At 46.9% G+C, this 26380-nt stretch overlaps 3 protein-coding genes across 3 annotated transcripts in view; all 3 read left to right on the top strand.

Annotated features, from left to right (window-relative positions):
* The window catches only part of AFG1L (AFG1 like ATPase), a 196686-nt gene extending 185659 nt beyond the window's left edge, over positions 1–11027 (top strand). The window contains exons 11-13 of the mRNA XM_007535470.3: positions 2414–2554; positions 8703–8816; positions 9739–11027. Coding sequence (XP_007535532.1) covers positions 2414–2554; positions 8703–8816; positions 9739–9867 — 384 coding nt within the window. The 3' untranslated portion in view covers positions 9868–11027. The remainder of the gene's footprint in view (positions 1–2413; positions 2555–8702; positions 8817–9738) is intronic.
* Positions 11028–16884: 5857 nt separating this feature from the next.
* LOC103124727 (thioredoxin, mitochondrial-like) lies at positions 16885–17493 on the top strand. Its single transcript, XM_060190929.1, has one exon. It carries the CDS (start codon positions 16929–16931, stop codon positions 17439–17441), a length of 513 nt encoding a protein of 170 aa, XP_060046912.1. The 5' UTR covers positions 16885–16928; the 3' UTR covers positions 17442–17493.
* Positions 17494–24979: 7486 nt separating this feature from the next.
* Positions 24980–26380, top strand: part of LOC132538239 (basic proline-rich protein-like) — a gene marked incomplete at its 3' end in the record, with an annotated part of 2805 nt that continues 1404 nt past the window's right edge. Inside the window, exons 1-2 of the mRNA XM_060190865.1 lie at positions 24980–24989; positions 26121–26380. The exon at positions 26121–26380 is cut by the window's right edge and continues 1404 nt beyond it. Of these exons, the coding sequence (XP_060046848.1) occupies positions 24980–24989; positions 26121–26380 (270 nt within the window). The remainder of the gene's footprint in view (positions 24990–26120) is intronic.

Here is a 26380-nt window from a genome sequence, read left to right as displayed (position 1 = left end):
GACACCACATAGCTGAGCACGTATCACTGCTCTGCATCTGAGGGGCTGTGCCGTCACAACAGACAAACTCTATACCCTTCAAATAAGAACGCCCACCCCCCCAGACTATTGTTTTTAAAGGAGAGAGATTTCACTTTTTCTTCTTATGTCAGTTACAAGCATCTAATTGTTTGTTTTTGCCTCCAGGGTTATTGCTGAGGTTCAGTGACTGTATCATGAATCCACTGCTCCTGGAGGCCTTTTTTTTCCCCCTCGCTTTTGTTGCCCTTGTTGTTGTAGCCTTGTTATGGTTATTATTGTTGTTGATGTCATTTGTTGGTGGATAAGACAGAAAGAAATGGAGAGAGGAGGGGAAGGCAGAGAGGGGGAGAGAAAGACAGACACCTGCAGACCTGCTTCACCACCTGTGAAGTGACTCCCCTGCAGGTGGGGAGCCAGGGGCTCGAACTGGGATCCTTTACGCCGGTCCTTGCCCTGTGCACCACGTGCGCTTAACCTGCTACGCTACCGCTTGACCCCCATCTAATTGTTTTAAGGATATAAAGGACAGGGGGTACTTGTTAATATCACAGCACAATGCAGAACCTATGAACAAAAGTATATAATTTGTAAAAACTGCTGAGTGAACAAGATTCTGATTTTCAGTTGTCCTAAGCACTTCAGATAATGATCTTCCTCGGGCGTGTAGTTATACTGATAGAAATCACTTCCACGCATAAAGAGTGAGCTTAATTGCACCTAACCACATACCTAAGATGAGGTTGCATGTTTTACATGTACTTCCTGATTTAGAAAAGGTGAAACACTAAATTCAAACTGATCTCAAGGAAAAAAAAAAGTCATGTGTGTCCTGAATGAAGACCGCTGCCTTTCCTTCTCCCTCGGGGAACTGTTTTCATTCCATGGACATTTTACAGTTTGGTGCGGTTTCTGCTGTGACTCTGAGGAGGGGCACATTCACAAAGGCTGAGAGAGTGTTTGTGATGTGCTTGGTGCTGGAGCAAAACAAAATGGCCCAGTACCACATGTGAGTGCCACAGCACCAGGGCAATCTCTAGTGCTATGGTATCTCCCTCCCTTTCACTCTGTTAAATGAGAAAGTGGCCTAGGAACTGTGAAATCACCTATGTGTGAAGTCCCATTTCAGGCAAAAAAAAAAAAAAAATCAGTCAAAACAGTGAATGCTAATGCATACCCTGGGTGTTTGTTCTTTCTTTCTTTCTTTCTTTCTTTTTCTTTTTTTGAGATCAGTTTGAATTTAGAGCAGTCTAGAAAACTCTCACAATGCTAGAAATGGACCTACCCTATGACCCCAAAGTTCCTCTCCTAGGTATATATTTTAAGGAAACAAACACGCCCATTCATCCAAAGAGATTTATATTAATAACAGCAGAATTTCTAACAGTCCAAACCTGGAAGCAACCTAGGTATCAACAGCAGATGAATGTCTAAAAAAGTTGTGGTCTAGATACACAGTGGAATCCCATTCTGCTATTAAGATTGGTGAGGTCACCTTCTTGGTCTCATCTTGAATGAAACTTGAAAGAATGATGTTAAGTGAGGGGGGGGGAGGGACAAGAAGAGGAGGGGAGGGGAGGGGAGGGGAGGGGAAGGGCGGGGAGGGGAGAAGAGGAGAGGAGAGAAGAGAAGAGGTGAGGAGAGGAGAGGAGAGGAGAGGAGAGGAGAGGAGAGGAGAGGAGAGGAGAGGGGAGGGGAGGAGAGGGGAGGAGAAAGAATGATTGGAATGATCTCACCCAGGGGCAGAACTTGAGAAACCAGGGCAGACAGGAAAACATAAAGAAGAACTCAGACTAGGCTTGGTGTGTAGCACCAAAGTAAAGGGCTCTGGGGATGGTGGGGAGGGAGAGGGTCGGGGCAATGGGGGCTTTGAGGTCCTGGTGCATGGGAAGGATCTAGGCTGGGAGTGAGAGGTTTTTGTTTGTTTGGAGGTTAATGGTTTACAGTTCAGTTTTTGGCATGTGGGCACAATCTTCCATCTTGCTGTGACAAGTGTCCTAAAGAGTGTTTTGTAAACACCTGTCATGGTGAGATGAGAAATTTTACCCATGTGTCAACAGCTGTATTATAAACCTTTAATGCCTCCCCCCACCAATTAAAAATATTTGAGGGGAAAAGAAAAAGATCCCAGCTGAGGTAATGAGAGTTAGTCTTCACTGTCCAGCATACTATTCCATTTTACCCTTTTATGTCGCTGTTACAACTTAGTCTGGACCCTCATGACTTACTCTGAAAATAACGCCCAGTTTGCTGAGTCAGGCTACCCCAAAGACACCACCTGGATCACGTCATGTTGGGGAAAAGGGTTGTTTTCAGGTTAAACAGACCCAAAGGCAACCAGATTGCCCCTGCCCCTTTCTGACATTTTCTGCCCTTTTTCCCATTTTAACTGCAGCCCCTTGGAGCCAGTGACTACTTGGTACTATCAAGGAACTTTGATACAGTGATTTTACGGAACATTCCCCAATTTACACTGGCAAAGAGGACGCAAGCTCGGAGATTCATAACACTCATTGACAGTTTTTATGATTCCAAGGTAAGTATGCAGTGAACTTTCTCAAAACTAAACACTCTGTACTATGGAGCAAGGTCGCCTCAATGGTAATCCTGGTCTCCGACATGTCTCTGTGGCTCAGTTCCCTCACTGTCAAGTCGAGGATAAGAACAGCTTTTAACCACTTGTATCACACTTTCCAGAAACTGAAAGCTGTGCCCGCACCGTTAGTAGAAGCTGTGATAGAAGGAGTAGCATAGTCAAGGTTACCTCGTCAGACACGGATGAGTGAATGATTTCATTCTTCAGCTCAACACATCCTGCACTCTGTGGTGCTGTCCAGCACAAGTCGCTGGAGTGAGTGCTCAGTGAATGTTGAGGGCACAAATACATCACTGGACCGGTAGCATCATAATGAACAAATGAATGAATGACTAAAGGACCCTCCTCCATACTGAAACTTCCTTTCTCTGATCCCGAGAGCCCAGTGCTGGCCCTGTGCCATCAGGGTTGCTCAGTCCGTGTGTTTTAGCATCGACTGCAGAGCTGTCGTCTGTCCATCCGAGATAATGGGCCTACGGAGTAGATCCGGTGGCAGTGAGTTTAATTTGCCTGCTCTGAAACGGAGATAATCGTGCTACTTAGCTGGTTTGGTTTTAGTGAAGAAGAAGTAGTATATAAAGCACTTAGACGGGCCGGGCAGTGGCACAGGCGAGTTAAGCGCATAGTATGGGATGCAAGGATACAGGTTCAAGCCCCTAGCTCCCCACGTGCAGTGGGGAATCTTCATCAGTGGTGAAGCAGGTCTGCAGGTCTCTCTCTCTCTCTTTTTCTCTCTCTCTTTCTGTCTCTCTCTTTCTCTCCCCCTCTTCTTTCAATTTCTCTGTCCTATCCAATAAAATGGAAAAATGACCACCAGGAGCATAGTGCCGGCACCGACCCCCAGTGATAACCCAGGAAACAATAAAAATAAAATAAAATAAATCAAAGCACTTAGAATATGATGTGGCATTTAGTAAACCTGATAAAGGTAAGCCGCTATTAATAGTACATATCTGTGAGTTTAGTGTGAGAGCATAAATACAGCTTCAAGTCAGAATTGATTTCAATATTTTAATGTTATATATATTATATATATATTCTTTTTTTTTAAAATCAGCGCACTGCTCAGCTCTTATGGTGGTACTGGGGATTGAGCCTGGGATGCCGGGGCCTCAGGCATGAAAGTCTTTCTGCGTTCCCATTTTGTCGTCTCCCCAGCTCCATTTTCTCCTTGTTTTTTTTTTTTTTTTGCACAGAAATGAAACATTGATTCTAAAAATTTAAAGGGCTTTCAAGGGTGGTCCGGGAGGTGGCACAATGATAAAGCTTTGGACTTTCAAGCATGAGGTCCTGAGTTTGATCCCTGGCAGTACGTGTACCAGAGTGATGTCTGGTTCTTTCTCTCTCTTCCTATCTTTCTCATTAACAAATAAATAAAATATTTTTTTAAAAAAAAGGGGCTTTCAAGGTAGGAGGACAGTACTTGAATCAGCTTGGGGCTGGGGGAAGAGATGAATTTTAATGTTTTATTGATTTACTTCTGTTTTATTTATTTATTTATTTATTTATTTATTTATTTATTTTTAACTTTTGCCTCGAGGGTTACTCATTGCCTGCACTATGAATCCACAGCCCTTTTTTTCCCCATTGTTGTTGTTGCTATTGTTGTTGGAGGATAGGGCAGAGAGAGGAGGGAAGGACAGAGAGGGGCAGAGAAAGATAGACACCCGCAGACCTGCTTCACTGCTTGCGGAGCGACTCCCCTGCAGGTGGGGAGCCGGGGGCTGGAACCAGGATCCTTGCACTTTGCACTATGTGTGCTTAGTCCGGTGTGTTACTTCCTGGCCCCACTCACTTAGTACTCTTTACCATGCCAGGCACAGGACTCAAGTGCTGCAAATTCTGTGACAGTCAAATCCAGTCACGGTGCCTTCTTCCTTGGAGCTTGGAGTTTAGTGTCAGAGAAACAGCCAAATGCCCACAGAGCTAAGTGTGAAGTCAGTCACTCGTGGCAAGAGAGCAGTGGTTAGTACCACGAGGTTCAAGAGGGAGAGTAGGCTGGTCTCTGTGGAGGTGGACGTAGGGAAATCCTCCTAGGACCACCTGAAGCAGAATCATCTGGGCCACTTGAGATCTGAATTCCAGAGTCCAGCCCAGGCCCAGCTTAGCAAATGAGGACTAGGTGTGGAGTCTGGAACCTGCATGCCTCCGACCTCCTTCTTATAAACACTGACATGTCCTGGCAGGATTCTGGTGCAGGGTGAAAAGGACCCAGCAGGGTGGGGAGTTTGCAGTAAGGACTGTGACCTGTCTGCCCTTGAAGGGCAACCAGTCTGGCTGTCGTGCTGCCTTCGTGAGCGCCACCTGCAGGACGGGGTGGCGGCTCACCATGTGGGGTGCACACATTGCCTTGCAGGAAGACCCAGGTCCAAGCCTCTGTTCTTTACCAGCGTGGAGGGAGCATCACACATGTGATGGAGCAGTTCTGCATGTGTCTCTTTTCTCTCTCTCTCTCTCCATCTGTCTCCCTGTCTCTCACTCTCTAACAAAGAAAAATGGCCACCAGCAATGGTGGACTTGTGCAGGCACTGAGTCCACCAAAAACCCTAATAGGAAAACAAACAAACAAACAACAACAACAACAAAACACCACCTGCCGTCTGTTGCCGTGGGCTGGCATGCGTGTGCTGAGGTCATGAGGTGAGGGGCTGAGGACACCCTGGCTGGGGTGTCCCAACACTTGTGGTGGTTTGCTTGGTCACTCATCCAGACTTTGCTCCAAGTTAACCACCAGAATAAGGGAGCAAGTCTAGAGGGGGCACTGTTTTTAGAGAGTTCATGTGTTAAGAAGAAAGTGCTGGGCGACCCAGGAAGTGGCACAGTGGGTTCAGCACTGGACCTTCAAGCATGAAGTCTCAAGTTTGATCCCTGACATTGCATGTGCCAGAATGATGCTCTGACTCCCCCTCCTCTTCCTCCTCTTCTTCTTCTCGCTTATAAATAAATAAACCTCTGAAAATTTCCTGAAAACAGAGAAAGTGCTGGAAGAACATCAGTAGTTCTTTAAGTGGAGGCTTCATGAACTCTTAAAAAAAAAAAAAAAAGATTGATGGGGCCAGGCAGTGGCGTACTGGCTAAGCACACACATCACTGTGCACAAGGATCTGGGTTCAAGCCCCTCTACCCCACCTGCAGGGGGAAAGCTTACTGAGTGGTGAAGCAGGGCTGCAGGTGTCTCTCTGTCTCTTTCCCTCTCTATCTCCCCCTCCCTTTTCAATTTCTCACTACCTCTATCCAATAATAAAAATATATTTTTGAAAATATTTATTAAAAATGACAGAGAGAAAGGGATGAGGAAGAGAGAAAAAACTATAGCAGCACATGTGACGCTACAAATTGAACTCTAGACCTCATTCTTTTAAGTTAGACATTCTAGCCTCTGCACAACTTCCCAGGCTACAGCTTATGGTCTCCTCAGTGGTCCCACTTACTCTATGTCACATTTTAGCATGTTTAGATCCATATATATATATCATCTAAATTGGGGTTTCTCAAAAACAAAACAACAAACAAAGAAAAACACGAATGTGGGGGAGATAGCCTAATGATTATGCAACAAGAGACTCATGCCTGAAGATCCGAGGCCCCAGGTACAATCCCCAGCACCACCATTAGCCAGAGCTGAGCAGTGCTATGGTAAAACCTAAAACAAACATACGAACAACTGATAAGGTGGTGCGGGGGTAGAATACACTCCTTGCATTTGTGAAAGGAGCAAGGCACCAGATTCACCCCTCTGTGCCACGTGTGATAAAGTCATGCGCTGGTTCTACTCTCGACAAATGGAATATTGTGATGGAGGGGGAGAGGTAGTTTACCAGGCAGGTGGTCCAGATGCCCAGGAAGGCACCACTAATGAGCGCCTTGGCATTAGGAGAAGCTTAGTGCTGTGCTGTCTCTCCCTTTGTCTCTACCTGAACGAAAAAGTTGCCCAGAGCAGTGAAATCGAACTTGTGTGAAGCCTTGGCTATGGAAGGGAAAAAAAAATTAAGAAAGCTTATGTTCCCTCACCTTTAGTCCTCCTCTCTAGTCCTGCCTCTTTTACCTCACCTGCATCTTTCATGTCTTCATTAAAGATCACAAATGACTTATCTGTCAATGTAATACTATATCTAAGGCACTCCTGACATTTAGCTAAAGTACTTTTTAAAATTATCTTTATTTATTTATTCATTGCACAGAGACAGCCAGAAATTCAGAGGGAAGGGGGTGACAGAGAGGGAGACAGACAGAGAGACCTCCAGCAATGCATCACCACTTGTGACGCTTCCCCCCTGCAGGTGGGGACCAGGGGCTTGAACCTGGGTCCTTGCGCACTGTGTTGCGTGTGCTTAAGCAGGTGCACTACTGCCCGGGCCCTGCTGAAGCCCGTATTTAAAGTATGGAGGTGAGGGAGCTATGACCAGACACAGCGTCTCAGACACACGAGCACTGCCACCGAATTGTCCTTTCCCTCTAATGGGTCATCACAATTATCTCATTTGAGAAACTAGGAGCATTTTCCTTCAAGAATGTATCCATGGAAATTGGTGAGATGAGGATACTCCCATCGAAATCATCTGAAAAACGTATCATTTGTGATTAGAAGAATTTAGAGAAGGAAGTAGAAGGCTAATTTAGATATGGAGAAATCTAGGTCCAAATAGCAATGCTTTTGCTTTCAAGTGTTAGCAGATTTATTTCAATAGTGGTTTTAAAGGGGTAGCTGTGAATCCTGAAAACACATTCAGGACTCTTAAGCTTTCAGAAGATGTTTTGTACTTCAAGCAGTAGACATAACAATTGTACAGACATAAAAGCTGTTTCTCAGGCACTTACGTGATTAAGAAATAGTCGTGTAAAACTGAGTCTTGTTGAACACTGTCTTAGGATGCTGTGTGGGTGTAGCTGTGCAGACTCAGAGTATAATGGTGCGTGGGGGGAGGGGAGGGCTCCCCGCCTCACCACCAGGGTAATCCTTGCGGTTTCATGTCTGCGATTCTACCATTCCCAGTGGCCTTTGCTCACCTGGCTTTTTATGTGTGAACGCTGCTCAGCTGTGGTTTATGGGGCTGTGGGGGGACTGAACCTGGGACTTTTGGTGCCTCAGGCATGAGAGGCTTTTTTGCGTAACTACTCTGCTATTTTTCCCACTCCTCAGCAGTTACTTGTTGATAGAGGGTGAGGACAGGGAGAGATAGAGAGAGGAGGGAGATAGCATAACTGTTAATGCAAACAGACTCTCATGCCTAAGGTTTCCAGGCCTCCGGCCCCAGGCCCCAGGTTTAATCCCCTACACCACCATAAACCAGAAAGAGGGATGCCAACTGCCTTGCTCCACCGTTTATGAAGCTTCCCCCTGCATGTAGGGGCCAGGGACTTGAATCCAGGTCCTTGAGCATGGAAGCCTGTGCACCCTACTAGACTAGCCGCCACTCTGCCCGGGACTCTGAGGCACAGAGCCTGACTCCCAAAAGCCAGGATTAGATTGAGAACCGGAAGACCCGAGTTGGCATCGTGAGCTGCAGTTGCCCAGTAACACCTTTGCCCCCTGCTTGACGGGGCGGTGTGAGCAGCCTGCAAATATGCTTGAAAGGCACCGTCACTGTAAAAACACTATCACTGTAGTTGGCTGGGCAGTGGCACACCTGATTAAGTGCACATTACCATGTGGGACCTGGGTTCGAGCCCCCGCTCTTCACCTGCAGGGGAGAAGTTTCATGAGCGGTGAAGCAGGTCTGCAGGTGTCTGTCTTTCCCTCTCCCTCTCTATCTCCCCTCCCCTCTCAAGTTCTGTCTATCAAATAAAATTGAAAAAAAAAAAAAAGAAAGAAGGGAAAATGGCTGTCAGGAGTAGTAGATTCCTAGTGCTAGCACCAAGCCCCAACAGTCACCCTGACGGTGATAAAATAAAATAAAGAGCGATTAGAAGTATTTATCACTCTATGGAGATACAAACTATCGGGGGGGGGGGGGGTCAGACATTGTAAGAGCAAAGTCCCAAGCTCCCTCTATGACAAATAGACTTTTCTTTTGCAAGAGATGTATTTTTATCTTCAACTTTGTGAGGTGTAAGAAGTCACAGCAGTCACGCATTTCCCACATTTCAGGTGCGTATAATCTGCTCTGCGTCGGCTCCCATACCCAGCTTATTTCTGCACCAGCATCATGACAGTGAATCAGAGCAGAACAGAATACTGATGGATGATTTGGGACTGAGCCAGGTAGGCGATATTAACATAATCTCTCTCTCTCTCTCTCTTTTTTTTAAATTTTAAAATAGCCTAATTGTTTCTGGTCTGAAGCATGCCTACATTTTGAAGAAGGAATGCAGGATACATTTAACCATTGGTTTACTGCCTTGGTTCGGCAGTTGTGTAGCAGACGCAGTCTTGGTGTCACTCAGTGGAGGGAGACACAGCTTTATACTAGCCAGAATCTCAGTGCTCATGTTTGCATAAGACACAAGTAAAGTCCAGAGAGGTGGACCAGGGGATCTGTGGTCACAGCACTGACTAAGGGCAGGCCAGAGGTGAACATTTGAGCCCTTGGGTTAGTTCCAGACTACTCTGCTACACTATGCTTCCTTCTCTGGAGAGTTCTTCATGTCTTCTGGGCTTCCAGAAGCTACCTTACAATCCCAAGCATGTAGGCTGAGTCTTCCGACACCAGAGAGTACCTAGTATAGCTGCTGAATTAACAGAGAAATCCATGATTCATGTCCAGATTCCTTGCTGAGCAAACCTTCATGGAGACCCTGCTGGGGTCAGATGTTAGGAACCAGCTGATGAGAATTGAGGTTATTCTGGATTTAGGGTATTTCACCCCAGAATAAGCAGAAGTGATCTGACATTTCCTTATTTAACTATAGACAACTGAAATAGTAACAAAAAATTTAAAGTTAGTACCAGATGGTGGTATACCTGGTTGAGTGCCTATGCTGCCATACACAAAGACCCGGGTATAATGCCTCAGTCCCCATCTGCAGAAGGCCACTGGGAATGGGAGAACTATGCAGGCATGAAGCCCCAGTGACAACCCTGGGGTGGGGGAAGAGCCCTCCCTGTCCCCGTGCACCATTACACTCTGACCTTGCAGAACCAACAGAAGAAATGAAAATAAAATGGTGTGTGTCTTGGTAACCAGGGGTCGGCAGAAGGACTCTCCATGTTTACCGGAGAAGAGGAGATCTTTGCTTTTCAGCGCACGGTCTCCCGGCTAACAGAAATGCAGACTGAACAGTACTGGAATGAAGGGGACAGAAGCAAGAAGTAACCATCACTCCGGCACGAATTAAACACTGAACAAGTGATTGGTGCTGGGAGGACACTTTATTCTGGGACTTGAAGGAATCATTTTCTCATCATTAATTATGCACTTTGTCCTCTGGACCATTTTAGTATCAAATTGCTGTCAAAGATGTAGTGGGTTAGTGAGTTAAAGCCATTTTTTAAAATGGATTTATTGCCCCTCCCTATTTATTTGGCCTTACTTCTGTGCCACAAAAAACAAAATCAGCACTCCTGAATATTAATTTAGGACTAGGTAGTTTTTATCCCACAAAACTAACACACACACTCTCTTTCCTCTCCCTCTCCTTCTCCCTCTCCCTCTCCCTCTCTCTCTCCCTCTCCCTCTCCCTCCCTCTGTCTCTCTCTCTCATACATTATGAGTTCCAGGGGTCTGGCTTCCTCTGAGCTTTGATACAGTAGAAACACATATTTTATGAGGAAACAACCTCTGTTTTAATTCAAAGCAAAAAAAAAAAATCCTTTCTGTTTTATTTCAAAAGAAGAAGACCAACATGTTAAGATATGAGATTCAACATGCTTTTTTTCCCTTTTTCTCTCCCCCCCCAACTATTGTAACTGTCCTAGACCTTTGGGTTTCTTTATGACACTGAGTATGGCCTTCACCCTGACATCAGGTGGGCAGTCAGGGCCTCCTCTAGTGGACACACAGTTGCCTGGAAAAAAAAAGGATAATTATGACACCATAGAAGAAGGAACAAGGATGCCAACTTCCGGTCCCAACAGGTCCTCTGACAGCAGTGGGAGGATGGGTGCCATGAATAGGGACCAGTGAGGGCTGAGAGGGCACACCAGGTAGCAGAGTGGATGCCTGAGGCCAGGCAGAACCTTGCTGAACACAGGGCTTTTCCTGCCACTCATATGCATACGGTCCATATGCAGAATGCCACTCACAGCCTCGTGTGGCTTCTGGAGTTCGACAGATGCAACAGTAAATAAGAAAGAATGTTTGGAGAGACTGCCACTTGGATTGTATGCCGCTTTGCTGTGTGAGTGACCCGGGTTCAAACCTAGCCCCCACCTCACTGAAGGAGCTTCAGTGCTAGTGTCTGCCTCTCTTTCTCTCTGCCTCTATCTACAAAAAGAATAAATAGACTACTTAAAATAAACTTAATCTGTTCCTGACTGAGGTCATTTCTTGACTCACTCAAGTACAGCCTGAGATCTAGGTGGGGGCGGAGGCTTTTTATAAAAGTCTATATTTTTCTTTTAAAAAAATAAGCAAAAGCCACAAAGGCTTGTGAATATCAGTCATTGGACAGGGTAGACCCAGAAATGGTGGTGATTGTCACCGTAAACAAACTTTCTAGATTTATTCACTTGTTGTCTGTGTTTGTCTGTTTGAGAGACTAATTCATTTCAGTCAAGCAGATAATGGTGAGGTACCAAAGTACAGAAAAAAAATTTTAAATCAAGGCATCTGAAATTTGAATGTTTAAGAATATATATTTCTGAAGTGAAACAGTTCAAAAGGACTCAGAAATAGGAAGAAGGGGCCAGATGGTGGCACATTTGGTAAGAGTAGACATGTTGGGGGCCAGGTGGTAGTGAAGGGGCTGGCGGTAGCACAGTGGGTTAAGCGCATGGTACATGGTACAAAGCGCAAGGACTGGCCTAAGGATCCTGGCTCCCCACCTGCGGGGGGGGGGGGTCACCTCATAAGCGGTGAAAAGGTCTGCAGGTTTCTATCTTTCTCTCCCACTCTCTGTCTTCCCCGCTTCTCTCAATTTCCTATCCATCAACAACGACAGCAATAACAACAACAACAACAATAAACAACAAGGGCAACAAAAGGGAAATAATAGCCTCCAGAAGCAGCAGATTCGTAGTGCAGGCACCGAGCTCGCCCAGTGATAACCTTGGAGACCAAAAAAAAAAAAAAAAAAAAAAAAAAAGGAGTGGACATGTTACGGGGTGTGGGTTCAAATCCCCAGTCCCCACCTACAATGGAGATTTTTCATGAGTAGTGGAACAATGCTGCAGGTCTCTCCCTCACTCTGTCTCTCATCCTCTGTCAAGAGAGAAATGAAAATAAAGTGACTGCCCCTAGAAGCACCCCGGCTTCCAGCATCCATCTCTTTGCCACCACTAGTCACTTCCATGCATGATGCCATCATGAGCCCTTCTGTACACCTAGCACTGGTAAGGACAGCCTACTCTGCCACTCCAGGAAGAGTCCTGGGGTCCTGAAATGAGTGCGGCCTAGAGTGTTCCCAGCGGTGACCATGGACTGCGAGCTCAGGCTGACAGGGACTCGAAGGTGCTGGCCCCCGTGTCCTGTGTTAAGTATGAATATATATATGCAATAGGTCAGATCGATGGGGTTGACAGTACATTGCATTAATATGTCTTTTTCAAGTTTGGGAGCCACTTTCTGCCCTACCCCAGCTTTCAAGTTCTTTTTTTAAAAAATATATTTATTTATTATTTATTCCCTTTTGTTGCCCTTGTTGTTTTATTGTTGTAGTTATGATTGGTGTCGTTGTTGTTGGATAGGACAGAGAGAAATGGAGAGAGGAGGGGGAGAGAAAGACACCTGCAGACCTGCTTCATCGCTTGTGAAGTGACTCCCCTACAGGTGGGGAGCCAGGGGCTCGAACCGGGATCCTTATGCCGGTCCTTGCGCTCTGCACCATGTGTGCTTAGCCCGCTGTGCTACCGCCTGACTCCCTAGCTTTCAAGTTCTGTTCTCAACTCTGACATCATCCTCCCAGACAGTATTTCTAGTCTACTTTCATATTAGCTACCAAGCTCAAGCAAAGATGACCTAAAACAGACACCCTACTTATGTCCACTTTAGCGTCCCTATTCCCATTCACTCTATTCCTACTTTTTGGTTCCTGTTAGGCATTTTATCCTACTTTATATCTTACTGCCTTCAGCCACCAAGGTGCAGATGCTACTACAGTGTCATCCTGACTTCCCTGTGCAGGTGACCTCACCTACATGTCCTGGAACCTCCCCTCTCCAGAGCCCTGCCCCACTAGGGAAAGACAGAAACAGGCTGGGGGTCTGGACCAGCACCCATGTCCAGTGGTGAAGCAATTACAGAAGCCAGAACCCCTTCTGCATCCCAGAAAGAATTTTGGTCCACATTCCCAGAGGGCTAAATGTTAAGGGAAGATAACCAGAAGGCTCTGAATCCTAGTTCCACAGGGACCTAGAATGTTTGTAACCAGGAACCTCTGTTTTTATACCATTACTGAGAGGGAAGAGAATCTGGAGAACATTAGCTACTGTTTCTTTTATCTGAGATGGGAAAGAAAAAAAGGAAGGACACCTGGGGGTAGTAACAGGTGTAGGTGTCGCTTAGAAAGGAAGCGGAGGCAGGGCTTTAGAAGTGAATAAAAATGGACAAAAAAAGCCCCAAAGCATGTATATGCAAACCTTATCTGTGACCTTGGGAGAACTATGGTGGTTGTTACTGGAGGGGCACAGAACCCCATTCCCTTATAATCTTATAAATAACGTGTAAATCATTAATGAATTTTCATGCACAATAAAATAAAATGGCCCTCATGAGCAATAGTCATCTTGCAGGCACCATACCCCAGTGATTACCCCTCTGGCAAGAAGGAAGGGAGAAGACAAGATAGGAGAGGAAGAGAGAGAGGGAAGGGGAGGAAGACTGGCTAAATAGCATAGTGACCCAAAGGCTTTCATGTCGGAGCCTCTGAGGTCCCAGCGTCAATCTCCAGCACCCCCATCAGCCAGAGCCGAGTAGTGTTCTGGCCTTTTTCTCTGTATATCTTTATGTGTCCGTCTCTCATTCAAATAAATAACCTGTGAGAGAGACACCACAGCTCTGTTATCCATGCATGAAGCCTTGGGTTCACCCTTTGGTGCCACGAATGGGGAAAAAAGTTGTTTTTCTTTTGTTGTCATTTTCCCCATTGGCCTAGCAATTTATCTTCCCAGAATAAAATAGTTAAAATAACAAAAATCTATCATTTTGTTGAATGGTTGAATGCCTGCCAATTCTGCCCAGCTTTGCACTGGAAGCCTCACATCTGGTCACAACCCAGTCAGACGCATCTACTGACCTGTTGTCTGGAACAGAGTGCCACTCGGAGGTTGTCTGTCTGTCTGTCTTGCTTGCTTGCTCGCTTGGGAAGTCATCCAGAGGCTACCCCGGGAAGCTTAGCTTGCTCTCGTGAGGGGGGGAGGTAGGGGGGGGATTTGAACCCCATGCTGTGCCCAGCCTCCTCCCTGCTAGCAGAAGGACTCAGGACCTGGCTGTATTTGCCTCTACTTTGTGACCTTGAACTATTACTCTGAGCCATGTTTTTCCGTAGCTGTGCATAAGACCAGGAAGACCCACTCTACAGAGTCAGTCTGAGGGTAGTTGGTGACAAGCACTTTGCAGACCAATACAGGGTGACATGAACATTCCTTGTTACTGTCCTAGCAACCTCTAATGCCTATTCTGCTTTGCCATAGAGCTTCTCCAGGAATGTGAAACTGGACCCTTCCCAGCCAAAATGTGATTTCTAGAAAAAGGGAAAATGATGCAAAGAAAATGGCAGACACCCAGAGCTCAGAATTTTGGCTTAATGAGACTACTCCTCCTTTCAGGATAATTTAATAGAGAAAATGGGTTGCGGTCTCTTTGGAGAACATCAATGATGTCCCAAAGAGAGGCTGCCATCTTGTGGCCAGTAGGATGAACTTTCAACAGAAAAAACAAACAGGCAGGTTTAGAGAATTGTGGTTTTCGATGGCGCATATACCCAGGGCCTAGGCCCCAACCCGGAGTCTGGTGTAATCAGCTACAAGTGGGGTCCCTGAGATACTTATTAACAGTCCCTGTGATGTATGGCTGGGGTTGAAACTTCATCAGGTGGCACTCTTACCAGCAACACATAGCTTAATAAACATGCAGAGGTGTCTTCTCTCAGGCAAGTGTCTTTCTTTTAAAAGTTGTTCTCGTTGGGTGGAGGTAAATAGGATAATGGTTATTCTAAGAGACTCTCAAGCCTGAGGCTCCAACATTTGTGGTTCAGTCCCCTGCACCACCATAAACCAGAGTTGAGCAGTGCTCTGGTTTTAAAATAGTTATTTACCTATTTATTTTATTTATAACATAAATTTCCTTATTCATTTATTGGATAAAGAGAGAACTTAAGGTGGAATTGGGAGATAGATAAACCTGCCCCACGGCTTCACCACTCGTGAAGCTTCCCTCCTGCAAGTGAGGACTGAGGACTTGAACCCAGGTCCTAGCTCTGGGTGACATGTGTGCTCAACCAAGTGCGCCTCCATCTGTCTCCCACTTCCAACCATTTATCTTTGCCACCAGGATCATCTCGGGGGCTTGGTGCCTAGAGAAAGACACCACATTCCTGGATGCCATTTTCTTTTCCTTTAAAACAAGTGTTTATTTTGGTAGAAATGAACAGCATGAAGAGAAAGGGAAAAGGCTGATAGAGGACCTAGTAGGGGTGGTCCTGTTATATGGAAAACTGGGAAATGTTATGCTTGTACAAACTTTAGTATTTACTGTCAAATGTAAAACATGAATTCCCCAATAAAGAAATGAAAATAAAAAGAGAGAGAGGGAGAGAAAGGGAGAGGGGGAGAGAAGGATCGAGACAGGTGAGACATCTACAGCAAATTTCACATTGCTTGTGAAACCTCCCCCATCTTTTTTTAATTTTAATTTTATTTGTTAATGAAAGAAAGAGAACCAGAGCATCCCTCTGGCACACTGGGGCTTGAACTCAGGACCTCACACTTGTGAGTCTAATATTCTAACTACTGCACAGCATCCCAGGCTCCTCCCAGGGCAGTCTAGAGGCCTCCTGCTGCTTCCCAGAGCCTGTTCCGTTCCTCCCTGTCCCCTTACCTTTCCTTCTCCTAGATTCTTCTCCACCCCCTCTAGCAACCACAGAATAGCTAACCCACCGCCCTTCCTGCTTTCAAAGCTCTTCCACCTACCCTGTCACTGAATTCACAGCAGTTCTCCGGAAGTGTGATCACGTATGTATGCTTTTCTTTCCCAAGTATGGGGGCCACTCTCTTGCCCTAACCTCGCGCTTCTAGTTCTATTTTCCACTCTGATGTCATCCTCCCAGATAATATTTCTAGTCCACTTTGATGTTAATAGAAAGCTCAGGCAAAGAATACTAAAGTCCTGGGCTCCTAGGAATATACCTAAAATAGATGTCCTAGCTTCTCTACATCCTAAAACCCTTATTCTCACTGGCCCTAATCCTACTCTTTGGCCTCTGTTTATTAAATATTTTCATCCTGCTTTATATTGTACCACTTTCCAGCTATCAGGATGCTACTAGGATCACACCCTGACCTCTCTGGGCAGATGGAGTCATCTGTGTTTCAGAACCTCACCTTTCCAGAGCCCCACCCTAGTAGGGAGAGAGAGAAACAGGCTGGGGGTGTGGATCCACTGCCTAACATCCATGCCCAGTGGAGGAGCAATTACAGAAGCCAAGAACCCTTTCTGCTCCCCAAAATGAACTTTGTTCCATACTCCCAGAGGGGGAAATGTTCGGGGAAGATGACTGGAGGATCTGGGACTCCAGTTCCACTGGAACCCAGAATTTTTGTGTTCAGGAACCTTTGTTTTTGCCCCATCACTGAGAGGGAAGAGAATTTGGAGAACACTTGTCAAGACTTGTTTCCTTTAACTGAGAGGGAAGAGGGAAAAGGGAGGACACTCAGAAGTCATAGCAGATGTAGGAGTAGCTTAGAAAGCAAGTGGAGGTAAGGCCTTCGAAGTAAAAATGGACGTCCGTGTCTGTGGAGGGTCACCCATCTTTGCTTGAAAGGCCCATGTGCTTCTCTGGCATTTGCCTTCTATTTTTTTTTTTTTTATTAGAAGTCTAAAATATCTGGGGAAAAAAGAGAAGAGAAATAATTCTTTAAAAAAAAAAAGATTCATCTTCTTTTATTCCACTGAGGTAGAGTTTCCCATAAGAAGGGGAAAAAAAAGAGAGAGAGAGAGGTTCCCTTGACGTGTGGGGTGGGGAGGTCCGTTGGTGTACCACTGGTTGGCGCTATAGGGAGATGGCTCAGCCACTTCTCCTGAGAAGGTTCCTGGCCTCCATCTCCTGGAAGCCCCCTCAGGGTGGGTTGGCACCACTCTGCTCCAGGCCCCTGCAGACCCCATGGCACAGTCCTAGTGGCCTGGCAGTCATACCCAGCCAAGTGCGGTCAGTATTCACCACCAAGGTCTCCACAACAACTTTTAACATCCAGGATGGACCTAACTTTCAAGACCGAGTTGTCGATAGTGAGAGGCCAGTGGTTGTGGATTTCCACACACAGTGGTGTGGCCCCTGCAGGATCCTGAGCCCGAGGTTAGAGAAGATGGTGGCCAAGCAGCAAGGAAAGGTGGTAATGGCCAAGGTGGACATCGACGACCACACAGACCTCGCCATGGAGTATGAGGTGTCGGCTGTGCCCACGGTTCTGGCCATGAAGAATGGGGACGTGGTAGACAAGTTTGTGGGCATCAAGGATGAGGACCAGCTGGAGGCCTTTCTCAGGAAGTTAACTGACAGACGAGCATGTCTGTAATAAAGAACTTTATGTGATCCCTTCCACTTCCTGCTGTGAAGAACAGACCCTGACCCCCACCTTACTCCCCACCCCCGCACACTAGTGGCCCTGTGTTCACCACCTCTCCCCAGGTGCCAGGCTAGCGTGGGGGTGCTTCCTCCTGGGTGTGTGCTCTCTGGGTTTGAGAGAACTCAACTGGAGCCAGCCTGGGCTGCTACTCACTCAGCAATGCAGGAGAGAGAGTCTTAAACTCGTGGCGGAGTGGTAATACAATGTCGTGATTGATCAGAGAGACAACGCTTTTTATAGGATAGAACTGGAAGTGGCAAGTCAGAAACAGAAATGGCTAGGAAAGGGGGTGGAGGAAGGCAAAAGACTGGCTGGGAAGGTAGAAACTACCTTAGCAACTGTTGCGATGGTTTTAACTGGTGGGATTAATGTTACCCTGCAGGCAGGGAGGGTCTCAAAGAAGACAGATCAAAAGAATGGAATGGGTAGGGATCTTTCAGGCAAAACAATGACTATGTAAATAGGCCATAGTGTCAGCAGTGCAGGGTGGAGCAGGGGGAGCTGGCTTAATGCCCGACATCTCCCCCTTTCTTTTTATCTAAAGGCCATAGTATCAGGAATGCAGGGTGCTTTGTGAGGCAGGGAGTCTGATAGGACGAGGCACACCTTTGGGGTTACTACTGTCCTTCCTTGCTCAACCTCTCGTTAGAGAGAGACTGACAGGATAGACGCACCCCTCAGGTTCAAGCCCTGCCAAGCTCAACTACATCCTCACAATTTCCTGACACCCAGGCCCCACAGAGATACCTCCCCTTCTTTTGTCCTGGGCACAGGACAGAAAATGTGAGTTGGGCTGAGGGAGTCTGGCAGACACCTAACTCAGGAAGTCTCGAGACACCTCCTGCCCTCCCCAGGCATTAGCTGGCCCTTTGGTTCTCTGAGCAAGAAGCTGAACTGTGAATAAACCAGACCGATAAAACTAAGAGAGAGAGAAAGAGAGATAGCAGGGGCAGGAGGTGACACACCTGGTAGAGCACACATGTTACAAGCAACAAGGATGTGGGTTCAAGGCCCTGGTCCTCACCCACAAGGAAGGGGCTTCACAAGTGGTGTCTCTCTATTTCTCTCCCCTACCTTTGTCTCCCCTCCTCTATTGATTTCTGTCTCTATCTAATAAATAAATGATTAGATAAATGAAATAAATAAAATATGAAGGAAAGAAGGAAGGAAGGAAGGAAGGAAGGAAGGAAGGAAGGAAGGAAGGAAGAGGCAGATACCAGAGCACTACTTTGGTACTTGTGACATCTAGGACGGACTCAGGAGCATCAGGTATGCAAGTCCTTTGCTCTACCCAGCTGAGTTATTTCCCCCACTTTGGCAAAGAAAACAGTCTATACCCTCTAGGCTCTTCAAGTTTGGGCAGACAGATGAACATGAAGCAGGTTGACAAGCCCAAGTCCAGAGCAGCCGGCTAAGCACGAGTGTGGGCTGCGCTGTGCACAGGTGAGTCCCAGGGGCTCTAAGAAGCTGACGGGCACGGCGCTCGCTCCAGGAAACTGCACACAGCCCTCTGTTTGGACTTGATACAAAAGCCTTCTGCAAGGAGGACTCTGGAAAGATGGGGAGTGGGGGCCAAATGTGACATAAGTCCCACCTTCTTCTGGAAGGAGGAGGGTCCTTGGAATGGGTTTCTGACTACCCCGCCCTCTACCTACCTACTTTCCTCTAGGAGTTGTTTCGCTTCGCTTCGCTTCGCTTTGCTCTGCTTCGCCACCAGGCCCAACACCTGCACAACAACTCCACTGTTGCTGGGGGTCTTTTTTTTTTAAATTTTTTTCCTTTTTATTTCTATTTTTTCCTTTTTTTCTGATGACAGAGAGAAATAGTAGGAAAAGAGGGAGAAAAAGAGACACTTGCAGCTCTGCTCCACTGATCTGCCTCTTAATAACTGTGGCACCTGAAACCCTACCCAGCCTTGCTTTCTGTGTGGAGAAGTGCCAGCAGGCCTCGTGGGAGCAGCACTGGTGCTGAGCACGGGGGTGCCCAGTCGTCTCCCGTTCGTTCGCCAGCCAACACTGCAGTCCCGTTGGAAGGACAAGGAGAGGTGACTGGGAGACGCCTGCCCAGGACCTTGGGCACACAGACAACAGCTGGTTGCCACCAGCACCCGGCCCCAGCCGTCGGCCCAGGTAGCTCTCTCACCCGGCCCCAGCCCTCGGCCCAGGTAGCTCTCTCACCCGGCCCCAGCCGTCGGCCCAGGTAGCTCTCTCACCCGGCCCCAGTCCTCGGCCCAGGTAGCTCTCTCACCCGGCCCCAGCCGTCGGCCCAGGTAGCTCTCTCACCCGGCACCTGCCCTCGGCCCAGGTAGCTCTCTCACCCGTGGGGCACCTGCCCTCTGTGTTGCCATCTGTGTTTTGCTTCAGCAGGTGAGGTAGGGGGGCGTTTTGCGGTGTCCCCACCTGTGAGATGGATTGCAGAAGAGTCTGTGATAGGCCCTGGGATGCAGTAAGTTATGAAACAGGACAAGTTGTTTAATAAGCAGGAACCTGAAGCAGATGGAACTAAGGGTCTTCGTGTGGGAAGAAGCTAGGAAGTCTACTTTAGATTTATTCTAAGGGGCCCATGACTTTAGTAATTTTTGCCTGAGCCCAACAGCTAACATGCAGGTGAGCTGAAAGTGTTGTCTGGGAAGATGGTGTCAGAGTTGAGAACAGGACTAGAGAGCTGGATGGGGGCAGAGAGTAGTTCCCAAACATGAGGAAAGTCTATAAATACTGCTGCCTATAAACCCGAACCATCTGGCCTTGGGCCCGGGTCTACTCATAGTTAGCACAGAAGCCTGTGTGACCTCTGCATCCCTGTCAGTCTGGGGTCAGGCTGAGTCTTGAGAGAGAGATGGAGCTGATCCACTAGGCCTGAGACCACTCACCTCACCTGCAGTGTTAGTTCTTAGAGGACGCCACTGGCCAGCCACTTGGATAAAGATAAGACCTGAAAATGAGAGGGCCTTTAGGGTATTTTGCCAACGATCCAGCAGGGATAGAACTGGCCATGAAAATCTTTGTAACACACACACACACATGCACACGCACACACACACACATGCACGCACACAGACACACACACACACGCACGCACACAGACACACACACGCACGCACACAGACACAGACACACACAGAGACACACACACACAGACACACACACGCACACACACGCACACAGGCACACACACGCACACAGGCACACACACAGACACACACGCAGGCACACACGCAGGCACACAGACACACACACAGACACACACACACGTTATCATGTATGGCAAAGTACTTAAAAGAATGGTGGGGCTTAAAGATAAAATTCTTGGACAAGTACATAAAAAAGAGCTAATTTTCTTAAACTTGTTGGCCTTTCCTGTGGCAAATGAGTTAGTAATATGCTACTAGAATGCCAACAAGTACTTTTTCCATTTTTTTATTCATTTATTTATTTGATTTGCTAAGACAGAGAGAAATTGAGAGGAAAGGGTAGAGGGAGAGAGAGAGAAAAAAAAGAGGGAGAGAGAGAGAGAGAGAGAGAGAGAGAGAGAGAGAGAAAGCTAGCTGCAGCACTGCTTCACCACTCAGGAAGCCTTCCCCTGCAGGTGGGTCCAGGGCCTAAACCCTGGTCCTGTGCACCTTTATGTGTGCACATAACCAGGTATGCCGCCACCACCACCGCCCCCGACTACTTTTGGCAGGGGAGATAGCATAATGGTTATGCAAAAGAGACTTTCATGGAAGTCGGGCGGTGGCGCAGCGGGTTAAGCGCAGGTGGTGCAAAGCGCAAGGACCGGCGTAAGGATCCCGGTTTGAGCCCCCGGCTCCCCACCTGCAGGGGAGTCGCTTCAGAAGAGGTGAAACAGGTCTGCAGGTGTCTGTCTTTCTCTCCCCTCTCTGTCTTCCCCTCCTCTCTCCATTCCTCTCTGTCCTATCCAACAACAATGACATTAATAATAACAACAACAATAACTACAACAATAAAACAGCGAGGGCAACAAAAGGTAATACATAAATAAATATAAAAAGACATTTAAAAATTATTTTTTTAAAAAAGACTTTAATGCCTAGGGCTTTAAAGCCTCGGGTTCAGTGCCCAGTACCGCCACGAGTCAAAGCTGTGCAGTGCTTGGGTAAAATGAGATGAATCAGTGCCTCAGAGGGGTGGCTGGTCTTCTCGTCATTCTTGTTGTTTTGGTGTATTTCTTGGTCTATACATATTTACTTATGAGAGAGAGAAGGAGAGAGAAGCGGAGCATTACTCCGGCACATGCGATGGTAGGGTCAAAGTCAGGATCTTGCAGGCCCCGTGGTCTGTGCACTCGTCTGGCTTCCAGGCTGTGAGTGGCTGGAAAGCAAGGAGGCTGCGGTCCTCTGACGGTTGTCACTGCAGCTATAAAAAAGACATTCTGAACATGTCTGCACGTGTACTGTACCATGCTGTGACCTGCTACCAAAAACATGTTAAGGATGATACATGTTTCCACATCTGTACACTTTAGAACGTTTTACAAGCTTCCAGGCTGGGACCAGATGCTGGCATATCTGGTTGAGCACTCACATTACAGTGAGCAAGGACCCAGGTTCAAAACCCTGGTCCCCACCTGCGGGGGGGGGGAGGGGATTTCTCAAGTGGTGAAGCAGGGCTGTAGGTGTCTCTCTGTCTCTCTCTCCCTCTCTCTTAAATTCTTTTTAACATTTTAAATTTATTTATGAGAAAGATAGGAGAGAGAAAGAACCAGACATCACTCTGGCACATGTGCTGCCGGGGATTGAACACACGACCTCATGCTTGAGAGTCCAAAGTTTTATCACTGTGCTGCCTCCCGGACCACTCTCTCTCCCTCTCTGTCTCCTCTCACCCCTCAATTTCTCCCTGTCTCTATCCAGTAATAAATAAATAATATTTAAAATAAAATAAAATAAATCATCTGTTAAAAGCATCTTCCAGGCTAAGAGTTCACTTGTTTAAATATAAATAAATAACATTTGGTGTCAAGAAGATGGAAGGAAAAAGAACTACATAAGTGTACTGACAACTGCATCCTGAATGAGTATCAACAACTAGAAAATCAATATTAGGAGTTAGTAAGTGTAGCCACTAGTGCAGTCACTGCATTTTGGATCCACATACCAGCATCTCTGCTTTAATGATCATTAAGATAAACTACAGGGGCCGGGCGGTGGCGCACCTGGTTGAGCGCATATATTAAAATACGCAAGGACTCGGGTTTGAGCCCCTGGTCCCCACCCACAGGGGGAAAGCTTTGCAAGTGGTGAAGCCAGGCTACAGTTAGCTCTCTCTTTCCCTCCCCATTCCCTCTTGATATCTATCTCTATCCAATAAGTCAGTGAAGATAATTTTTTAAAAAATTAAAAAATTAAGTATAGACGTAAATGGAAAATTACCCTTTGAATCACAAAGTATCAAAATGAGATTATAAAAGAGAATATAAGGCCCTCCCAATCTTAAGAGCAAGACCTTTTTCAGATTATGTCAAAAAAATAACAAAACATAAATACTTATAATATTAATTTTAATTTGGCTTTTAAAGTAGATTTCTCATTAGTGTGTATAAATATTGCTACCTTCATGTAGATGTATAGTTGATGTATAAATGTCCATGCTGCCTTTCTTTATTTACTCTTAGAGAGATAGAAAGGCAGGGTGAGACCGTAGCATTGAGGCTTCCTTCTGTACAGCCAAGAGGCTCGAACCTGTACTATTACGTATGACAGACAGCCCGCTACCCAAGTGAACTATTTTGTCAGGCCTCCACAATGCTTGTTCATTGATGCGCAGGACACAAAACATAGGGTGCACGTCTTATCGGCGACCTTTCTGGCCCCTAGTTCTTTGCTTCCATCAAGCCAGGGTCCAGGGCTTGGGCAATAGCATAACAGCGGTGCAAAGAGACTTTCATGCCTGAGCCATCAGAAAGTCCCAGGTTTAATCCCCAGCACCACCATAAGCCAGAGCCGAACAGTGCCGAACAGTAAGAGAGAAAGAGAGAGAGAGAGGGAGAGAAAGAGAGGAAAAGGAAAGGAAACGAAACGAAACGGAGGAAGAACACAAAAAAACAAAACAAACAAAGAAACCCCTGGGTCCAGAACCCAGACAGGCAGCTCGGCGCTACAGTAAAGGACTGGGTTCAACCTCTAACGCCACATGTTCTGGACATGTGATGCACTTTGATATTCTCTCTCTCTCTTTCATAAATAACTAACAAAAATTTTTCTAGTCCAGTTAAAGACCCCCCCGGCAACATCAGTGAAACTGACCCCACCACAGCTCTAAGAACCGCACCTGTTTGGCTTCAGTCAGAGGACACCACCCCTCACACACTGTGACTGGCGAAGACATCCCAGCACAGATCCAGTCTGCTCCGTACAGACACACAGAGAGATAGATGCTTACCAAGAGCTTCTGACCAGGAAGTCTCGTGGCGGATCTTCTGGATACTGATAAAATAGAAGAACTAACTTAGCTTGTCTTTCTCTGACTGCATAGCACACAGGTACAAGACTTGACCTCACACCTCTTAATTAATGAATCAATTGGACAGAGAAGAAATCGACAGGGAAGGGAGAGCTAGAGGGAGAAAGAGAAATACCTGTAACACTGCCCACTGCTGCTCCTGAGACCACCCCCCTTGACAGTGGGAAGCAGGGGCTTGAACTTGCGCCCTTGTGCATGGTAACATGTGCTCAGTTGGATGTGCCCCCTGCCCAGCCCCTGACCTCGCACAAAGTGTTCTGTCACGTGGGGATGATGCCAACACACAGAGGGGACCAGGACTGATCACGTTTGCATGGACTCAGAGTCCTGAAAACATGTAAGCTTCAGAGATACTCCAAGGCCTTTGGTTTCTCAGTTATATGACTCAAGATGCTTTTCATGTCTTGGTATTTTATGATACTCAACACATGAAAGAAAACCAATTAGATCAATTAGGAAGTGGTAGATTTAAGTGAACTGTGAAAGGGACTTGAGAAATAGTCTGGAATATAGGACTAATGGGAGGCTGCCTTGCTAATTAGATTCGTGCTTGTTCGGGGATGCAGAATAGCTCTCTGGGCTAGTTGGTGTGCTGCCTTGCCATGCTCAAGCCCAGCTCCTAATACAGAATGTTCCCTGGTGCTATGGTTCTCTCTCTCTCTCTCTCTCTGTAAAATAAAAACATCATGGACATTGATGCATAAGTGACAAATATACATGAAGAAATCTTTTGGTGTGGTCTCTCTCTAAAAGAAAAAAAAAAAAAACAACCTTGTAACTTAGAGAACAAAGGTTGCTAGGAGTCCCAATTCTCAGGGCTTCTCAACTACTCACTTTGAGTGAAATTTCAGCTTCCTCAGTGTTCTCTGTCTCCCTTTTGATAATTTTATCATGCTTCCAGGCAATCATTTTCTTTATACCCACTTAATACTAAGAAGTATATGAATTCAACATACTAACGGGTCCAGTGGGTCTTCTCTCCCTGGGAGTGGACTTCCCCCGACAGAGATGGCGGGAGGTGCGCGCTGAAGTTTGCATGTGCGTTCTGTACATGGCCACAAGGTGGCAGAAGGAGATCAGTAAACGCAGGCAAAGCAGGGGTTCTTCCAGGCTCTGAGGGGAAGGACTGTGGAGTCCACTGTCAGCCGCTGACCTCAGTCCTCAGTAAGTTGGTGTGGAAAGAAATGATTTTATCTTTTCTCCAATTCCCTGGAAAATAAAAGACAAGTACCTCAGATTTGGGGGGGGGGGGTCGGACTTTGTTGCTCGCTTTTGCTACCTCTCTTTTTCTCTCTCCCTTCCTCCCTCTCTCCCTCCCTCCCACTAGGCTTATCATTGGGGCTTGGAGCCACCATAGCTTCATGGTTCCCAGCAGCCACTCTTTTCTTATTTATTTAAGACTGCATTTATACATTAATGAGAAAGATAGGCAGAGATAGAGAGAAAGAACTAGACATCACTCTGGTACATGGACTGGCAGTAATTGGACTCAAGACCTCCTGCTTGAGAATTCAGTGCTTTATCCACTGCGCCACCTCCCAGGCCATTCTTTACTTTTTGGGGGAGGGACAGATTAATATATATGGAGAGAGAGAGACATCTGCAGCACTACATCACTGCCCATGAAGCTTCTCCACTATAGGTGGGGCCAGGGGCCCTGAACCCATGTCCTCTGGCGCGGTAATTTTTGTGTTCTGTCAGGCGAGCTGCCAGAAAAGCCAATGCTGTGGGTTTTGATTGTGAGGGCAAGCAACCAACAGCTGTCTCTGCTTCTCTCTGCCTCTGCCTCTGCCCCTCTGCAAAGGAGGGTCCTGCTCGTGGTTTGTTTACTGTGGCACACAAGGCAAGAGCTGAGACAACTGAAGTGCCTGAGAGCTGTAGGTGAAAAGGGTTTTTTTCGAGAAAGTCTGACATGAAGGGGCTGGGCGGTGGCGCACCTGAAGACATGGGTTCTAGCCCCTGGTCCCCACCATCAGGGGAGAAGCTTCACAAGCAGAGAAGCTGCAGGTATCTCTCTCTCTCTCTCCCGCTTCACTCTCGATTTCTCACTCTACTGAATAACTACATAAAATATGAAAAAAAGAAAGAAGGGCTGGCATCAGTATACCATGTATGTGGGCGCCTGTGACGTGTCCTGGTATTCCGGTAGCTGTGGGCTATGGAATGCTCCACACACGTGCTCCCAGTTCTGATGCCACTCTCCCCTCTTCCCCTCCCCCTCCTCCTCCTGCTCCTCCTCCTCCTGCTCCTCCTCCTGCTCCTCCTCCTGCTCCTCCTCCTACTCCTGCTCCTCCTCCTCCCCCTCCTCCTCCTCCTGCTCCTGCTCCTCCTCCTGCTTCTCCTCCCCCTCCTCCTCCTCCTGCTCCTGCTCCTCCTCCTGCTTCTCCTCCCCCTCCTCCTCCTCCTGCT

The sequence above is a fragment of the Erinaceus europaeus genome, chromosome 4, assembly GCF_950295315.1.
Source record: "Erinaceus europaeus chromosome 4, mEriEur2.1, whole genome shotgun sequence".
NCBI lineage: Eukaryota > Metazoa > Chordata > Mammalia > Eulipotyphla > Erinaceidae > Erinaceus > Erinaceus europaeus.
Note: the sequence above shows the minus strand (reverse complement) of the source record. Positions and strands in the feature narration are given on the sequence as shown.